The following is an 18,335-nucleotide window of genomic DNA, read 5'->3' as shown; positions in this document are numbered from 1 at the left end:
CATGGAGCCCTGGAGCGCGACGGGTATGTTGATGTAAAATGATACAAATAACAGCAAACTGCACAATTTTTCTTGTCTTTTTTGCTTTTTTCAGCTCCTCATTTTATGTAAAATAAATCCATACTTGTTGACCTAAGAGTATTCGAAAATGTATGTTTATAATGGATCATGTAGTTTTGCTTATAGTTCAATTGAAAATGTGGTTTTTTTTTAGTATATTACTTTTTTAACAGCTAGGAGGCGCTGCATAAAACACAAAGTCTCATTAAAATAGATATTGATATTAAAATATATATATATATTTGCATTTTAGCGTACCCTCAGCAGCAAGATGGCAGACAATCTTGTTAGCTCCCCATTTTATGTATAATAAATCCATAATTATTGACCAAAGAGTATTCAAAAATCTGTGTTCATGTAGTTTTGCTTATAATTCAAATCCATTTTTTTTTTTAGTGTATAATAATAATAATTAATAATAATAATTTCCTTTGTATTGTCATTCTTTGTAACAATGTACACAGAACGAAATGTCGATACACCTGACCCGTTGTAGCGAGCCGATGCAGCCGCAGCCAGAGGGCGCCGCCATTATACCAATTAGGTATGACTCGGCCGAGGCGCGAACCAGCGACCTCCCAGTCTCAAAGCGGGCACACTACCATCTAGGCTACTATGACTTTCTTTTACAGCTAGGAGGCGCTGCATAAAACACAATGTCCCATTAAAATACAAAAGTTTGTGTAATATCTCACAAAAAAATATATCTATCTATTCTGTGGCCATATCATTTTGCTCATATTAAAGTTTCAAATTGTTTTCCTCGTGAAATAAGAGAAATCAAACGTAAAATAATTACTGTCATTTTAACACATTTTTTTTAATGAGTTAAAAAATAAGAGCATATTCTTTTGCACTTTTTCCCCATTTTATTGTAATATTTTTGATACATTTGTTTAGGAAATGATACAAATAACAGCAAACATGACATTTTGAACCCTACCAGTGCTCATGAAAGTGTGTTTTTCACTCAAAACCACGCCCACGCTTCTTTGAATACAATCCGGTTTTGCGAGTAGAACTCACCCGACAACCGGGAGCAAGGAAACACCCGCCCGCTGCCCCTCCTCCAACCATTGAGAAAGACAGAGGGAGAGAGAACCAGCTACCGGATTTGGAACTTGGACCCTTCCAGTCCCCAACTTCTCAGCCATGGGGAAGATCGGAAAGGAAACGGCGGGGCAGATCATCAGTTTTATCGGTCTGGTAGGAGTTGCGGTGACCACCGGCATCCCGTTATGGAGGGTGACCTCCTTCATCGGCGCCAACATCGTGACGGGTCAGATCATCTGGGACGGGCTTTGGATGAACTGCGTGATGCAGAGCACGGGCCAGATGCAGTGCAAGCTCAACGAGTCGGTCATGAGGCTAACCCCCGACCTGCAGGCGGCACGGGCGCTGGTGATCATCTCGCTGGTTTTCGGATTTATCGGGTTCATGATCACGTTCCTGGGCGCTAAGTGCACCAGCTGCTTGACCAAAGACACCGCCAAGGCCCAAGTGGTGATCGTCGGTGGTTGTTTACTCATCCTGGCCGCCGTCTTGGTCCTCATCCCCGTCACGTGGTCGGCCACCATCACCATCACCGACTTCCAGAACCCGTTGACCATCAACACGCAAAGGCGGGAGATCGGGGCGTCGATATACATCGGGTGGGCCTCCGCCGCCATCTTGCTGGTGGGTGGCATCATCCTCACCACGTCGTGTCCCCCGCAGAGAGCTACGTACGGGTATCCGGGATACCGGGCACCCTACGCCAATGGATCCACCTACGGGAACGGGTCGGTCTATGCTCCTGTCTACGCACCGGCCTCAAGCCAGCCTTACACGGCCAGCGGCACGTATTATCCTGCTAAACCGTACGCGGCGCCCTCTGGATACTCGCCAAGGCAGTACATTTAGACCCTACAAAACAACAGACTTTTGGCCTGAACTTCTTAAACCTGCCTAGACTTTACTAAAAAACTGAAGATGGTATGTATTCTTAAAGAAAATGACTGGAACGCTTCATTATCATCAAGACTACCGCTTTACACGTTACACCAGTGGTCTCCAAACACCAAGCCTTAATTTTTGCTTATACCGTATTTATTCTCAAAGTTTGGGTGTGCGTCTTACACGAGGTTTTACGGTAATATACAGTGGAACCTCGGTTCTCGACCATAATCCGTTCCAGAATCCTGTTCGAAAACCGATTTGTTCGATCACCGAAATCATTTTTCTCATTAAAAATAATGTAAATCGTTTTAATCCGTTCCAACACCCAGAATGTTTACCTTGAATGTTTAACGTAAACATAAAGCTAACCCAGGCTAATCGTACGTCCGCGTTATCGTAATCTTCCGTAGGAAAGATTCCCCTAACATGAATGTGTAAAAATAAAAAAATCGGGTCGTTTACAAGTCATTTAGCACCCGGGTCTCCACAACAAGTGGTGAGCGGTTCATTGGAAAGGGGGCTCCGTTCCAACACCCTGAATGTTTACTGAATGTTTAACGTAAACTTAAAGCTAACCCAGGCTAATCGTACGTTCGCGTTATCGTAATCTTCCGTACAAAAGATTACGCTAACATGAACGTGTAAAAATAAAAAAAAGGATAAAGAAAATAATTATGCATAGGATTTCTTACCTTTGTGGTGGTCAGCAGAAGGCGCAGGTGGACGGTGGGGATGGGATCAGACTCTCACACACCTCCTTCATATTTTGCTATTATTTATTTCTTAAATGCAATAGTTGTACGCACTCACGCATTACCGGCGTCCGAACTCCGATTTTTTGACCGAACAGCGGAGCAAGAATTTCTCAAAATTTTTGTCGGACTCCGATTTGTTCGAACTGAGGGGCGTTCGAAAACCGAGCTTCCACTGTATTACGTATTTGAGCAACGATCACGTTAGCAATTCTGACCGAAGCTGCTAAAAATATGATCGAATTAATGTTTACAGTATGACCCAGAATAACCGTTTAGTCTGAAATTGATGTTCTGATCAAAGGGTGGTCAAACTACAGCCCATGTTGGCTGGATTACTGAAAAAGAGTAGTTAGTTGCAGTTGATAGTTATTTCATTTAAAAAGTCATTGCGTTACCTCTCCAGTAACTACTTACAAATTACCGTATATACTCACACTGGCTTTATAATAGTCACATATTGAAAAAAACAAGAATGTGTACATCAACCTGTGGAAACGATAAAGCCTTCGTATTGTGCTTGTGCAATATAGCTTGCAAACAAGAACTTAGCCGAGACACTCCATATCCATATCCATGAATGATCAGTCCAGAAATATCACAACACATTTGCACAACATTGAATGCAACGGCAATCGAGTCGTGCCAAATCTTAACCACAAATCCACCAGAAATGTAGATGACATAAGAAAAGGCATTCCAGTTTTATCACATCTTGACAATACTTTGACCCCACTATGTCCTCATTGGGCTAGGCGGCGAGAATATTGTATTATCGTGTGGATGGGTGGAAATTGAACAGGACAGTCCGTAGCATGTGACCACTAGATGTCGCTGTGTTGAGTATTGCAACCGAGAGCGAGTGCTACAAATTTTAGTATTTGACTTTTTTACAGCTAGGAGGCGCTGCATAAAACACAATGTTCGATTAAAATAGAAAGTCTGTGTAATATCTCACAAAAAAATATATCTATCTATTATGTGGCCGTATCATTTTGCTCATATTATAGTTTATAATTGTTTTCCTCGTGAAATAAGAGAAATCAAACGTAAAATTTATTACTGTCATTTTAACACGATGTTTTTAAATGAGTTAAGAAAATAAGAGCATATTCTTTTGCACGAGTTCCCCATTTTATTGTAATGTTTTTGATACATTTATTTAGAAAATAATCCACTTTTCTAAAAAAAAGCAAAAAAAAACAATATCTGCCACCATAAGATTTATATTTTGTCAGAAAAGACAATTGTTTTTTTAATACAAGATTCATGGATTTGTTGATTTCTTTTGGGTGTTTTATTTTATTTTTTACTGAAATTTTTGATCTTATTCAACCAAATTGTGAATCTACTTACACTTATGGAATACTACACATCTTAAATGCACAGAACTTGCATGTTTTGGGGCTCTAGAGATCCATTTGCACTGGAGTTTAGCATATTTGAGTAGTTAATTCTTGTTGTACATTCATCGATTAATTTTGTGTAATAAACTTGTAATAAAATGTTTGAGTGAAAATGAGTTTTTTTTTTCTCTGTTATCTGTTTGTTTGGTCTGATGGGCGTGTGGGGTAAGTGTTGTTTCAATTTGTAAACAAAGATAAAGAACAAGAAATTTAAAGAAGCTTTACGTCCTTCCTTGAAAATATATTAAATCTAAAATTCCTTTCTTCCTTCTGTTTTTCTTCCTTCCTTCCTTCCTTCCTTCCTTCCTTCCTTCCTTCCTTCCTTCCTTCCTTCCTTCCTTCCTTCCTTGTTTCTGTCTCTCTTCCTTTTGTCCTCTTTCTTTTTTTTTCTTTCGTTCGTTCTTTCTTTTTCTCTTCCTTTTGTCCTGCCTTTCTCTCTTCCTTCCTTCTTTCTTTCTCTCTTCTTTTTGTCTTCTCCTTCATTCTTTTCCCTTCGTCCTTTCTTTCTTTCTCTCTTCCTTCAGCCCGGTCCATCTTTAGTTCGTTCTTGCTCTTTTTTCTCTCTTTCTTCCTTTCATCCTGCAGCCCTTACTTGACTCATGTTGTGGTTCTTGAGTTTTTCCTTGCCTTCATGTAGGTTTTAGATCGAAATGAAGAAACCTTGAGAAGGGACAGTCTCAAAGGGCGGCACAGACCACAGATTATTGCAGACTACAGACTATTATGACACCATCCCCTGATCTAAAACCTACATGAGGGCAAGGAAAAACTCAAGAACCACAACATGAGTCAAGTTATGTTTATTTGTGACATCCTTAATCACAAAGGGCTGCACAGACCACGGATTATTGCAAGCCACAGACTATGATGACACCATTCCCTGATTCAAAACCTACATGAGGGCAAGGAAAAACTCAAAACCTCAACATGAGGAAAATGAAGAAACCTTGAGAAGGGACAGTCTCAAAGGGCGGCACAGACCACAGATTATTGCAGACTACAGACTATTATGACACCATCCCCTGATCTAAAACCTACATGAGGGCAAGGAAAAACTCAAGAACCACAACATGAGTCAAGTTATGTTTATTTGTGACATCCTTAATCACAAAGGGCTGCACAGACCACGGATTATTGCAAACCACAGACTATGATAACACCATCCCCTGATCTAAAACCTACATGAGGGCAAGGAAAAACTCAAAACCTCAACATGAGGAAAATGAAGAAACCTTGAAAAGGGACAGTCTCAAAGGGTGGCACAGACCACAGATTATTGCAGACTACAGACTATTATGACACCATCCCCTGATCTAAAACCTACATGAGGGCAAGGAAAAACTCAAGAACCACAACATGAGTCAAGTTATGTTTATTTGTGACATCCTTAATCACAAAGGGCTGCACAGACCACGGATTATTGCAAGCCACAGACTATGATGACACCATTCCCTGATTCAAAACCTACATGAGGGCAAGGAAAAACTCAAAACCTCAACATGAGGAAAATGAAGAAACCTTGAGAAGGGACAGTCTCAAAGGGCGGCACAGACCACAGATTATTGCAGACTACAGACTATTATGACAACATCTCCTGATCTAAAACCTACATGAGGGCAAGGAAAAACTCAAGAACCACAACATGAGTCAAGTCATGTTTATTTGTTTGGCCCTTAATCACAAGGAGTCTCAAAGGGCTGCACAGACCACAGATTATTGCAAACTACAGATTATTATGACACACTAAATAACATTGGATGGCATTTAAAATATATAAATACTCCTTATTAAATTGAATTGTCATTGATATCAACCTTGTAAAAAATGTGTAGAGATGTAAAAAGAAGTTAAAAAAAAAAAGACTACTGTCAGAATAAATAGGTAAAAAATGTAAACAGCCCAAGTTAAAATTATAGTGCATTGGACAACAACTGTAATAAAATAAGGCAGAAACAATTCCCAGATAAATTAAGAGGCATATATTTCACAGTTTTGTGTAAGAACTTTGAAAATACCCCAAAATAAGTCAAAAATTGATGATTTTGCATGATTTGTGCATTCGTTTTGGGAAAGGATGAATTGATGACATATTCAAGTCACAAATATAACATAAGTGTTGCTACATATATGTGTTAACTGCATTGGTTCCCTGTTAGCTTATTATGTGATTTTAAGGTTCTGTTAGTATTATACAAAATCATGCATGGACTTCCTCCCTCATAGCTTTCAGATTTAATTTGTTCCGGTCTGGAGCCTTCGCTCTGAAAATGCAGGTCTACTAGTGATCCCAAGAGCCAAAGATATGTGCAGCCCTTTGAGACTCTTTATGATTAAGGGCGTCACAAATAAACATACTCGACTCTTGTTGTGGTTCTTGAGTTTTTCCTTGGCCTCATGTAGGTTTTAGATCGGTGTATGGTGTCATAATAGTCTGTAGTTTGCAATAGTCTTTGATCTGTGCGGCCCTTTGAGACTCTTTGTGATTAATGGTGTCACAAATAAACATGACTTGACTCATGTTGTGGTTTTTGAGTTTTTCCTTGCCTTCATGTAGGTTTTAGATCAGGGGATGGTGTCATAATAGTCTGTACTTTGCAATAGTCTTTGATCTGTGCAGCCCTTTGAGACTCTTTATGATTAAGGGCGTCACAAATAAACATACTTGACTCATGTTGTGGTTCTTGAGTTTTTCCTTGGCCTCATGTAGGTTTTAGATCAGGGGATGGTGTCATAATAGTCTGTACTTTGCAATAGTCTTTGATCTGTACAGCCCTTTGAGACTCTTTATGATTAAGGGCGTCACAAATAAACATGACTTGACTCATGTTGTGGTTCTTGAGTTTTTCCTTGCCTTCATGTAGGTTTTAGATCGGGGGATGGTGTCATAATAGTCTGTAGTTTGCAATAGTCTTTGATCTGTGCGGCCCTTTGAGACTCTTTATAATTAAGGGCGTCACAAATAAACATACTTGACTCATGTTGTGGTTCTTGAGTTTTTCCTTGCCTTCATGTAGGTTTTAGATCGGGGGATGGTGTCATAATAGTCTGTAGTTTGCAATAGTCTTTGATCTGTGCAGCCCTTTGAGACTCTTTGTGATTAAGGGCGTCACAAATAAACATACTCGACTCTTGTTGTGGTTCTTGAGTTTTTCCTTGCCTTCATGTAGGTTTTAGATCAGGGGATGGTGTCATAATAGTCTGTACTTTGCAATAGTCTTTGATCTGTACAGCCCTTTGAGACTCTTTATGATTAAGGGCGTCACAAATAAACATACTCGACTCTTGTTGTGGTTCTTGAGTTTTTCCTTGGCCTCATGTAGGTTTTAGATCGGTGTATGGTGTCATAATAGTCTGTAGTTTGCAATAGTGTTTGATCTGTGCGGCCCTTTGAGACTCTTTGTGATTAAGGGTGTCACAAATAAACATGACTTGACTCATGTTGTGGTTTTTGAGTTTTTCCTTGCCTTCATGTAGGTTTTAGATCAGGGGATGGTGTCATAATAGTCTGTACTTTGCAATAGTCTTTGATCTGTGCAGCCCTTTGAGACTCTTTATGATTAAGGGCGTCACAAATAAACATACTTGACTCATGTTGTGGTTCTTGAGTTTTTCCTTGGCCTCATGTAGGTTTTAGATCGGGGTATGGTGTCATAATAGTCTGTAGTTTGCAATAGTCTTTGATCTGTGCGGCCCTTTGAGACTCTTTGTGATTAAGGGTGTCACAAATAAACATGACTTGACTCATGTTGTGGTTTTTGAGTTTTTCCTTGCCTTCATGTAGGTTTTAGATCAGGGGATGGTGTCATAATAGTCTGTACTTTGCAATAGTCTTTGATCTGTGCAGCCCTTTGAGACTCTTTATGATTAAGGGCGTCACAAATAAACATACTTGACTCATGTTGTGGTTCTTGAGTTTTTCCTTGGCCTCATGTAGGTTTTAGATCGGGGTATGGTGTCATAATAGTCTGTAGTTTGCAATAGTCTTTGATCTGTGCGGCCCTTTGAGACTCTTTGTGATTAAGGGTGTCACAAATAAACATGACTTGACTCATGTTGTGGTTTTTGAGTTTTTCCTTGCCTTCATGTAGGTTTTAGATCAGGGGATGGTGTCATAATAGTCTGTACTTTGCAATAGTCTTTGATCTGTGCAGCCCTTTGAGACTCTTTATGATTAAGGGCGTCACAAATAAACATACTTGACTCATGTTGTGGTTCTTGAGTTTTTCCTTGGCCTCATGTAGGTTTTAGATCGGGGTATGGTGTCATAATAGTCTGTAGTTTGCAATAGTCTTTGATCTGTGCGGCCCTTTGAGACTCTTTGTGATTAAGGGTGTCACAAATAAACATGACTTGACTCATGTTGTGGTTTTTGAGTTTTTCCTTGCCTTCATGTAGGTTTTAGATCAGGGGATGGTGTCATAATAGTCTGTACTTTGCAATAGTCTTTGATCTGTGCAGCCCTTTGAGACTCTTTATGATTAAGGGCGTCACAAATAAACATACTTGACTCATGTTGTGGTTCTTGAGTTTTTCCTTGGCCTCATGTAGGTTTTAGATCGGGGTATGGTGTCATAATAGTCTGTAGTTTGCAATAGTCTTTGATCTGTGCGGCCCTTTGAGACTCTTTGTGATTAAGGGTGTCACAAATAAACATGACTTGACTCATGTTGTGGTTTTTGAGTTTTTCCTTGCCTTCATGTAGGTTTTAGATCAGGGGATGGTGTCATAATAGTCTGTACTTTGCAATAGTCTTTGATCTGTGCAGCCCTTTGAGACTCTTTATGATTAAGGGCGTCACAAATAAACATACTTGACTCATGTTGTGGTTCTTGAGTTTTTCCTTGGCCTCATGTAGGTTTTAGATCGGGGTATGGTGTCATAATAGTCTGTAGTTTGCAATAGTCTTTGATCTGTGCGGCCCTTTGAGACTCTTTGTGATTAAGGGTGTCACAAATAAACATGACTTGACTCATGTTGTGGTTTTTGAGTTTTTCCTTGCCTTCATGTAGGTTTTAGATCAGGGGATGGTGTCATAATAGTCTGTACTTTGCAATAGTCTTTGATCTGTGCAGCCCTTTGAGACTCTTTATGATTAAGGGCGTCACAAATAAACATACTTGACTCATGTTGTGGTTCTTGAGTTTTTCCTTGGCCTCATGTAGGTTTTAGATCGGGGTATGGTGTCATAATAGTCTGTAGTTTGCAATAGTCTTTGATCTGTGCGGCCCTTTGAGACTCTTTGTGATTAAGGGTGTCACAAATAAACATGACTTGACTCATGTTGTGGTTTTTGAGTTTTTCCTTGCCTTCATGTAGGTTTTAGATCAGGGGATGGTGTCATAATAGTCTGTACTTTGCAATAGTCTTTGATCTGTGCAGCCCTTTGAGACTCTTTATGATTAAGGGCGTCACAAATAAACATACTTGACTCATGTTGTGGTTCTTGAGTTTTTCCTTGGCCTCATGTAGGTTTTAGATCGGGGTATGGTGTCATAATAGTCTGTAGTTTGCAATAGTCTTTGATCTGTGCGGCCCTTTGAGACTCTTTGTGATTAAGGGTGTCACAAATAAACATGACTTGACTCATGTTGTGGTTTTTGAGTTTTTCCTTGCCTTCATGTAGGTTTTAGATCAGGGGATGGTGTCATAATAGTCAGTACTTTGCAATAGTCTTTGATCTGTGCAGCCCTTTGAGACTCTTTATGATTAAGGGCGTCACAAATAAACATACTTGACTCATGTTGTGGTTCTTGAGTTTTTCCTTGCCTTCATGTAGGTTTTAGATCGGGGGATGGTGTCATAATAGTCTGTAGTTTGCAATAGTCTTTGATCTGTGCGGCCCTTTGAGACTCTTTATGATTAAGGGCGTCACAAATAAACATGACTTGACTTGACTAGTTAGATTTATAAGGGACATCTTTGAGGGCAGCCATTGTGCTGATGTGGCCCACAATGGAATAGAGTTTGACACCTCTGTGTTAAGGTATAATATAAAAACGAAATCATCAGAGGAAACAGTATCCACGTCTCCAAAAGTAGAGCCCTCAAAACCCCCTGCAGAAACCATTCTTTAAAAAGCGTCAGCGGGCGTCGTCCACCAATCAGTAGCCAGAGCGTCGTTTAAATCAAGAATGCTGCTGCATTCAGGAAACCAATTTAATCTCGTCGAAACTCCTCGGCTCCTCCGTGAAGAATCCGGGCTGGCCGGTTTACGGCCGGGCCTGCCGGTTTCAGCTCAGTCTCCCCGACTCCGCCTCCTCAGTCACCTTTAAAACCCAGCCTATCCCTCCGCCGTGCTCATTCTTCCATCATATCCGAGGTTTTCAATCTTCCTGCCGAGAAACAGTCCTAAACGCAAGGAGACAAGATGGTTTCGCTGGGCCGCCAGATGCTTGGATTCATCCTGGCTATTATCGGCTTTTTAGGGACCATTATCGTGTGCGCCCTACCCATGTGGAAGGTGACGGCCTTCATCGGTGCCAATATCGTGACGGCGCAGGTGATATGGGAAGGTTTGTGGATGAACTGCGTCACGCAGAGCACAGGACAGATGCAGTGCAAGATCTACGACTCTCTGCTGGCGCTACCGCGGGACCTCCAGGCCGCCAGGGCCTTGGTGGTCCTCGCCATCATCGTGGCCGGTGTCGGCATCCTCCTGGGCATCGCCGGAGGAAAGTGCACCAACTTCGTGTCCGACAAGATTGCGAAAGCGAGGGTGGCCCTGGCGGCGGGCGTGGTTTTCATCGTGGCCGGGGTCCTGGTGCTCATCCCCGTGTGCTGGTCGGCCAACACCATCATCCGGGACTTCTACAACCCGATCCTTACCAACGCGCAGAGGAGGGAGCTGGGTGCGGCCCTCTACATCGGTTGGGGAACGGCGGCTTTGTTGCTCCTCGGAGGGGCTCTACTGTGCAGTTCTTGCCCGCCCAAGGACGGACCTGAGTACCCGGTCAAGTACTCAGGGGCTAGGTCTACAGCCACCAGTCGGGCCTACGTCTGAAGAACCAAACCATGTGGAAAAAGACTCAAACGTGCCATCGGACCTCTGTTCCAGGACAAAACCGGTCTCGCTCCAGTTGGCGGGCTTTTGCCTTCTGTCAGAACAACAATGCGGAACAATCGGTTGTGTTTCCTCTGTTTATGTCACCTACGTGATGTTTCTTTTCCCAAAATATCCCCTAAGTTGGACACTTTGTGTCCTAACTTCTACTGTAATTCTATTTACCACTGCTCTTAAAAAACAAGACAGTTGTGATTTGGGCCATTCCTGGCCCAAGCCAATTTTCCTTGTGTAAATCCACAATTTAAGAAAACTGAGCTCACTTTTTTCAACTTGTACCAAAGAACAAAAAAGATACAAAGGAAAGCTTTTTGTACAGCCATGTTGTGAATGTATTTTTATAAAAAATGTTCTGCTTTCATGTTTTTTTTTTTCTACCAATTTTACTTATATTTAATAAAGCATTTACTTATACTCACATGACTTTGTCGAGGTGCGTTATTTCATCACATGTAGGAAGTAGATATATATATATATATATATTATATGTATAATTCTATTCTATTCTCTCTATATCTGTGATTCTGCACACTGTGAACAATCAAGTAATACACAGGACAAAATAATGATCTTTTCAAGGACAATTTACTGGTTCCGCTGGCAGTTTATTTTCATATTTTTCATCCATCCATCCATTATTTGCACCGCTTATCCTCAGTAGAGTCGCGGGGGTGCTGGAGCCCATCCCAGCTATCTTCGGGCAGTGGGCAGGGGACACCCTGAACTGGTTGCCAGCCAATTGCAGGGCACACAGGGACAAATAACTCACTCACTCCAATTTTGAGTTACCAATTCACCTGACATGCATGTTTTTGGAATGTGGGAGGAAACCCACGCAAACACGGGGAGAACATGCAAACTCCACACAGGAGGTTTGATTCTACAACCTCAGAACTGTGCACAGGTGCTAACCACTTTTTATATTTTTATTTTATTTTACTATTTTTTTATACTACAGTAATGTAAGAAATCTACAAATGAAAAATACATTGAATTAAGCAAAAAATAAAAAAAATTCCCCTCCCCTCATTTTTTGTATCTGGGCACACTTTAAAAGGCCAAGATAAAATTAAAAAATGGAAAAATTAAAAAATATATTTTTTTTAAGGAAAAGTATCTTGATCTGTCGGGAGACAACTTTAATCCTTTTAAACCTTTTATTATTTTTCTCTCTATATTCTAACTTTATCATATGTAAATTCATATTTTCAAGGTGCATGTTTCCATCAGTTGCAAAAAAAAGAAAATCAGGAAATAAATTGAGTCAAATTAATAATCAAACAGATTATATTACTGTCATACCGATGTGAATCACCTGAGCACGCTCCTTTGGCGCCAACTGCCTCGGACTCTGATTGGCTCTCTGTCCCTATTTAAACCCACTCCTATCTGTCCCCTGTTGTCAGTCCGTCTGCGAACATCAGTTAACACTAGGCAAGCCTTTTCGACCCTGACTACCACCTGTTTTTTGCTCCCGTCTGTTCTCCGACTTCGACCCGTTTTGGATCCTGACCACATCTACCTTCCACATATTGCAAAGGGTCATGTTAAAAAAGTATATAAAGTAAAATAATATTATCTTTTGATGGGGCGGCAGTTGCTCAGGAGGTAGAGCGCTCGTCTTGGGATCAAGAGATCGCAGTTCGAATCCCGGCTTGTCCGTGTTACATGTCGAAGTGTCCTTGGGTAAGACACTGAACCCCTAATGCCCCCAATAAGCAGGTTTGCGCCTTACATGGCTGCACGGCCGCTATTGGGAAATGTGAAGCACACTGTAAAGCGCTTGACTTGAAAAGCGCTATATAAAATGTAGCTCATTTCATTTCATAATATATATATATATATATATATATATATATATATATAAGAAGGGAAGTGACATCAGTAATCATGACCCTTATTATAATCTTTGGAATATCAAAACTACTTTATGCATTAACAGTGGCGCAACAACAGCTTCTTTCCTATGGACTCATTACAGCCCAAAAATATTATATTATATTAACATGTTGGAAAGGAAAAGAGATGCCCACAAGGAGAAGATGGCTGACGGAACTGACAGACACGCTGCAACTCCCTGTCACTATTTGAACCCTATCCCGTCAGTCCTCTGTTGTCAGTCCGTCTGCAAACCTCAGTGTATACTAGGCAAGCCTTTTCGACCCGACTCCCACTTCTTCTGGTTTTCGCTCCCATCTGTCTCTGGCTACGACCCGTTTTGATCCTGACCACGTCTGCTCTCCCGTCCCGGCTTACGACCCATTTTTTATCCCGACTACGTCTACTCTCCCGTCCTGGCTTACAACCCATTTCTGACCCAGACCACTGTCTGAGTCTAGTCCGTTGGCGCCAACAGCCACGGACGCTGATTGGTTGCTGATCCCTTCTTAAACCCCCGCCTTCCTGTCAACGATTGTCAGTTCGTCTGCAAACCTCAGCTCCACGCTAGGCCAGCCCTTTTTGACTCCTGACTCAATCCTGTCCTGTTTCACGTTTAATTCCCAGCGCTGACCTCTTTTCTGAACCCGTTTACGTTTCTGCTCCTCCGTCCCGGCCATCGACCTGTTTTTTTTCCCCGCTCTCGACACTGCCTTCGCTCGACACGGAAGTGCCACTTTCGCGTTCCGAGCGATCGGCTACCCGTGACCGACGATCACCGGAACGTGGGTGCAAGCCCTTTTCTCCTTCTAAATAAAGCCGAGTAAAACGAACGCAATTGGATCCCGTCTCCGTTCTTGGTCTCTGACAATAAGTGGTTCAGGTTCTATCTGCCTGCTAAATATTCTTGAGAAACATTAAAAATATCAACCCAGTCCTGGAAATTCTAATTAGGCTTCAATGCAGCTTCCTCGTTTTTTGCAAAGACTCCCAATGAAATAACAGTTTCACTCTATGAATTGATCTTTTAACTAAATTCTGCTGTTTACTGAGCAAAGACTAGCCAACCAGGAAGTACAGCAGCTAAATAAAGAAATGAATCATCCGCCATCTTCTTTATTTTTCCGCATTGTCAAAAAAATAACAATATCTGATTTAAAACGGTGCCTGATTCTTCAAATCATCAGTTATCAAATCTGTAAATGATGATCTGGGTTTGTCGGTTGATTACGAAGCAGATCACCGAGTTGGAGGTTCGCTCAAGTCGGAATGTGAGTTGACTTTTTAACCAGTTCAACCAGTTGCACCAGATTGACATCCTTTTGAAACCTTTGAAACTCCATCAGGGACACCAACCTTTTTCAAAACCGATTCGTTTTGGGTACTGGTATTGAAGCTTAAAGTGGTGTAGTAAATTACAATGATCAAGAACAGATAAATGCATGTCATAGTTACTGATGTGATTCAGCTGTGCCCGCTCTTTTGGCGCCAACTGTCCTGATTGGCTCTCTGGCAGTATTTAAAGCCAGTCCTGTCTGTCACCTGTTGTCGGTCCGTCTGCAAACCTCACTTAACACTGCGCAAGCCTTTTTCGACCCTGACTCCCACCTGTTTTTTGCTCCCGTCTGTCCCCCGGCTTCGACCCGTTTTTGATCCCGACCACGTCTACTCTCCCGTCCCGGCTTTCGACCTCTTTTGTCCCCGACCACGTCCACTCTCCTTTCTTGGCTTACGACTTGCTTACGACCCCGACCACGTTTTTGTTCTCCTGACCCGTTTTTCCGTTCCCGACACTGCCATCGCTCGCCACGGAAGATCCACTTCCGCGTTCGGAGCGTCTTGCTTCCCGCGTCCAGCAATCACCGGATGGTGGGCGCAACCTTTTCCTTTCTTCCAATAAAATTTGTGAGAATTGCAACGCAAGTGGGTCCTGTCTCCGTTCTGGTCTTGACAATGCAGGGGTCTCCAATGTGGTTTGGTGCCTATGGGCAGCAGGGTTCCCTCTAAGGACAACTGAGGTGCCCGTGGTCCTGTTCTGAAAATAGCTCACAAGTGCTGGGTCATTGTGATTTTCTAGTCCAATGGTTTTTTTCAAGGTTGACAGAGTCTATCCAACCCTATTTGCTACTTCTCTCTTTTCTTTCTCTTTACTTTCTATCTTTCTTTTCATTTTCCCTTTTCTTTCTCTCTCTATTTTACTGGTTAACCAGGTAATATCAGAGCACCGACATAGTAATAACACAATTAAGTGTTAGGATCTGGTACACCACCTTCCACCAGAGGGCGTCAACCAGGTTTGCAACTGGGTCCAATGACCAAACACCTGTCCCTAATTATTATTTACCTTTTATTGTGACTGTTTGGTTCTTTCGAAAAGGCTTGGACATTTTGTTAGTTGTTTGCGTCCACTTGTTATTGTTTGTTACCTTGTTCATTTGACTTTCCTCTGCCATGCCAGGTTTATTTGTTGTTGTTACTGGTTTCTTGTTTGTTACTTTGTTCCTTGCATTTTCCATTTCTAGTTTTGGTCTTTGTTTCTGGTTTAGATATTGTCAGGTTTGATTTTGTGTGGACATTTCTTTTGTTTTGTGACCCTTTGGTCGTTTGTTACTTTGTTAGTGGTTTTGTTATTGAACACCCCTGCTGTCAGGATTACCAGTTAGTATCACCTGTGCCCGCTCATTTGGCGCCAGCCGCTGCGGGCTACCTGATTGGGTCCCTGTCCTTTTTTAAGCCCCGTCCTGTCATTTTCCTGACTTTACTTTTCAACTTCGTTCGACATTGACTTCAAAATACCGCATTTGAGAACCCGTGTATTTTTACCTTCACGCACTGTAACTTTGACTTAAGTCGCTTCTTAATTAGTAATTTTGAGCCCTCATTTTTATGCGCTGGCTAGATTTTCTTGTGCGCCGAGCATGTGCGAGCAGTGCGCAATTGCGCACGCGCGCAGCTTAGAGGGAACACTGACTACTGTCTTTTTTCATTTTCTTCTTTTATAGTTCCTTTTTTTCTTAGCTTCTTTGTACAACATCATACTTCGTAATATAATGCATCAAAGCAAGTGAGCCGTTTGAGAGCCGGCTCTCTTTAATGAGTTGAGCCGAAAAAGCCGGTTCTCTAAAAAGAGAAATGAAATGATCTGCATTTATATAGCGCTTTTCAATGACTTCCCAAAGCGCTTTACAATGTGCTCCACATTTCCCAATAGCGGCCTTGCAGCCATGTAAGGCGCTAACCCGCTTATTGGGGGTATTAGGGGTTCAGTGTCTTACCCAAGGACACTTCGACATGTAACACGGACAAGCCGGGATTCGAACTGGGATCCCTTGATCCCAAGACGAGCGCTCTACCTCCTGAGCCACTGCCGCCCCATCAAAAGATGATATTATTTTACTTTATATACTTTTTTAACATGACCCTTTGCAATATGTGGAAGGTAGACGTGGTCAGGATCCAAAACGGGTCGAAGCCGGAGAACAGACGGGAGCAAAAAACAGGTGGGAGTCAGGGTCGAAAAGGCTTGCCTAGTGTTAACTGATGTTCGCAGACGGACTGACAACAGGGGACAGATAGGAGTGGGTTTAAATAGGGACAGAGAGCCAATCAGAGTCCGAGGCAGTTGGCGCCAAAGGAGCGTGCTCAGGTGATTCCCATCGGTAATTTAATCTGTTTGATTATTAATTTGACTCAATTTATTTCCTGATTTTCTTTTTTTTTGCAACTGATGGAAACATGTACTGTCGCCCCTTAGGGAGACGGACTTCCTTTCACTACACAACCACCACATGAAATCCGATGCTTTTCAAGACCACGTGTATTTCAAATTGACTCAATCAACCCCACCTGTTGTTTTCAGATCAGAATGACTTACGGCGTTTTAATTCAGGTTCGGTACCCATCATTGACGTTTTTCCGTACAGATTTTCTCGTACGTGGTACACGTCTTAAAATGCATCATAAAGCTACTTTGTCGGCAAAAACGTACAGGTTGACAGGTACGGCATTGTTTGTAATGGTGAAACAGGAAGTATTCCGGTGCGATTGAAACACAGAGGTTCATCATGGTGGAAATTTGGGTTTCAGGCAAATGAGGTGTCATAGTGACACAAACGTTCCAGCATGAATCACACTTTCAGCCGTTTCCCTCGACCGGGCTGCAATTTGTTGAACGATGTGGACGCACCCCGGCCTTCTTTGTTGCATTCTTATGTCGTCATCCAAAACGTAATACCTCGTGCAAGTCACGGTGCGGAAATGACATCAGCACAACAAGTGTTGCTGACGAGTTAAAATGTTATATTTTGGGATTCATTTTGTGTCATCTGTATTTGACCGTTTGGGGGAAGTTTATCAATTTTTAGGGTATTGTTAGGGATTTAATATCAAAATGTACCGTCTATCAAATTGTTCAAATGACTACATTCTCCTAACAATGCACACTCGTTTCTTGATGGGAAAACATGGACAAGAGACTGGCATTTCCACACGGGGGCAGATTTAATTTCTTAAATAATTTAACTAAGTGAACTCCATTGAACATATGGCCGAATTAGCCGAATTAGTGTCGCTCGAGTCTCTGTCTAGCCTCTTCTCTCTATCTTCTGCCTTTTTTCCTCTGCCCATGTTTTTTCCCGCAAGCTGGTGTGCCAGCTCCTCCCATGGGCGTGCCAGGAAAGCCCCTGACTATTTTATCAGCCTTTTGTTCCCTGCTGTTCCTGTAAACATCATTCTATACTAGGTTGCTTTGACCTCGCCCCACAGCTCAGCAAGTGAATATCTTTTGCATTTAAATGTAATTTGTATTTGATCGTCCAAAATCCTTTATAGTCAAATGTATAAAATCCTTCAACTGGTAACACACTTACTGTGAGGATGATAATATGTGAAAATATGAGTGTGAAGGTTGTTTGTGATATCTGTAAACTTTACAAAAAGTGCAATAGTAAGGGGCAGTGGTTAGCGCGTGTGCGGCACAGTTCTTAGGTCATGAGTTCAAATCCAGCTACCAACCGTCCCGTGCGGAGTTTGCATGTTCTCCCTATGCTTGTGTGGGTTTCCTCCGGGCACTCCGGTTTCCTCCCACATTCCAAAAACATGCTCGTCAGGTGAATTGGCCGGTCCAAATTGTCCCTAGGTATGAATGAGCAAGCGAGTTGTCTGTCCCTGTGTGCCCTGCGACTGGCTGGCAACCAGTTGAGGGTGTCCCCTGCCCACTGCCCGAAGATGGCTGGGATGGGC

At 42.0% G+C, this 18,335-nt stretch overlaps 3 protein-coding genes across 3 annotated transcripts in view; all 3 read left to right on the top strand.

Moving 5' to 3' along the window:
• Positions 1-18,335, top strand: part of LOC148358899 (claudin-4-like) — a 77,925-nt gene that overhangs the window by 47,586 nt on the left and 12,004 nt on the right. The gene's annotated exons all lie outside the window — the stretch shown is intronic.
• LOC148358902 (claudin-4-like) lies at positions 1,132-2,457 on the top strand. Its single transcript, XM_088345631.1, has one exon. The coding sequence runs from the start codon at positions 1,213-1,215 to the stop codon at positions 1,960-1,962; it is 750 nt and encodes a 249-aa protein (XP_088201757.1). The 5' UTR covers positions 1,132-1,212; the 3' UTR covers positions 1,963-2,457.
• LOC148358901 (claudin-like protein ZF-A89) lies at positions 10,443-11,636 on the top strand. Its single transcript, XM_088345640.1, has one exon. The coding sequence runs from the start codon at positions 10,524-10,526 to the stop codon at positions 11,154-11,156; it is 633 nt and encodes a 210-aa protein (XP_088201766.1). The 5' UTR covers positions 10,443-10,523; the 3' UTR covers positions 11,157-11,636.

Source organism: Urocampus carinirostris, chromosome 10 (genome assembly GCF_059441175.1).
Source record: "Urocampus carinirostris isolate Australia breed hairy pipefish chromosome 10, RoL_Ucar_1.0, whole genome shotgun sequence".
NCBI lineage: Eukaryota > Metazoa > Chordata > Actinopteri > Syngnathiformes > Syngnathidae > Urocampus > Urocampus carinirostris.
Note: the sequence above shows the minus strand (reverse complement) of the source record. Positions and strands in the feature narration are given on the sequence as shown.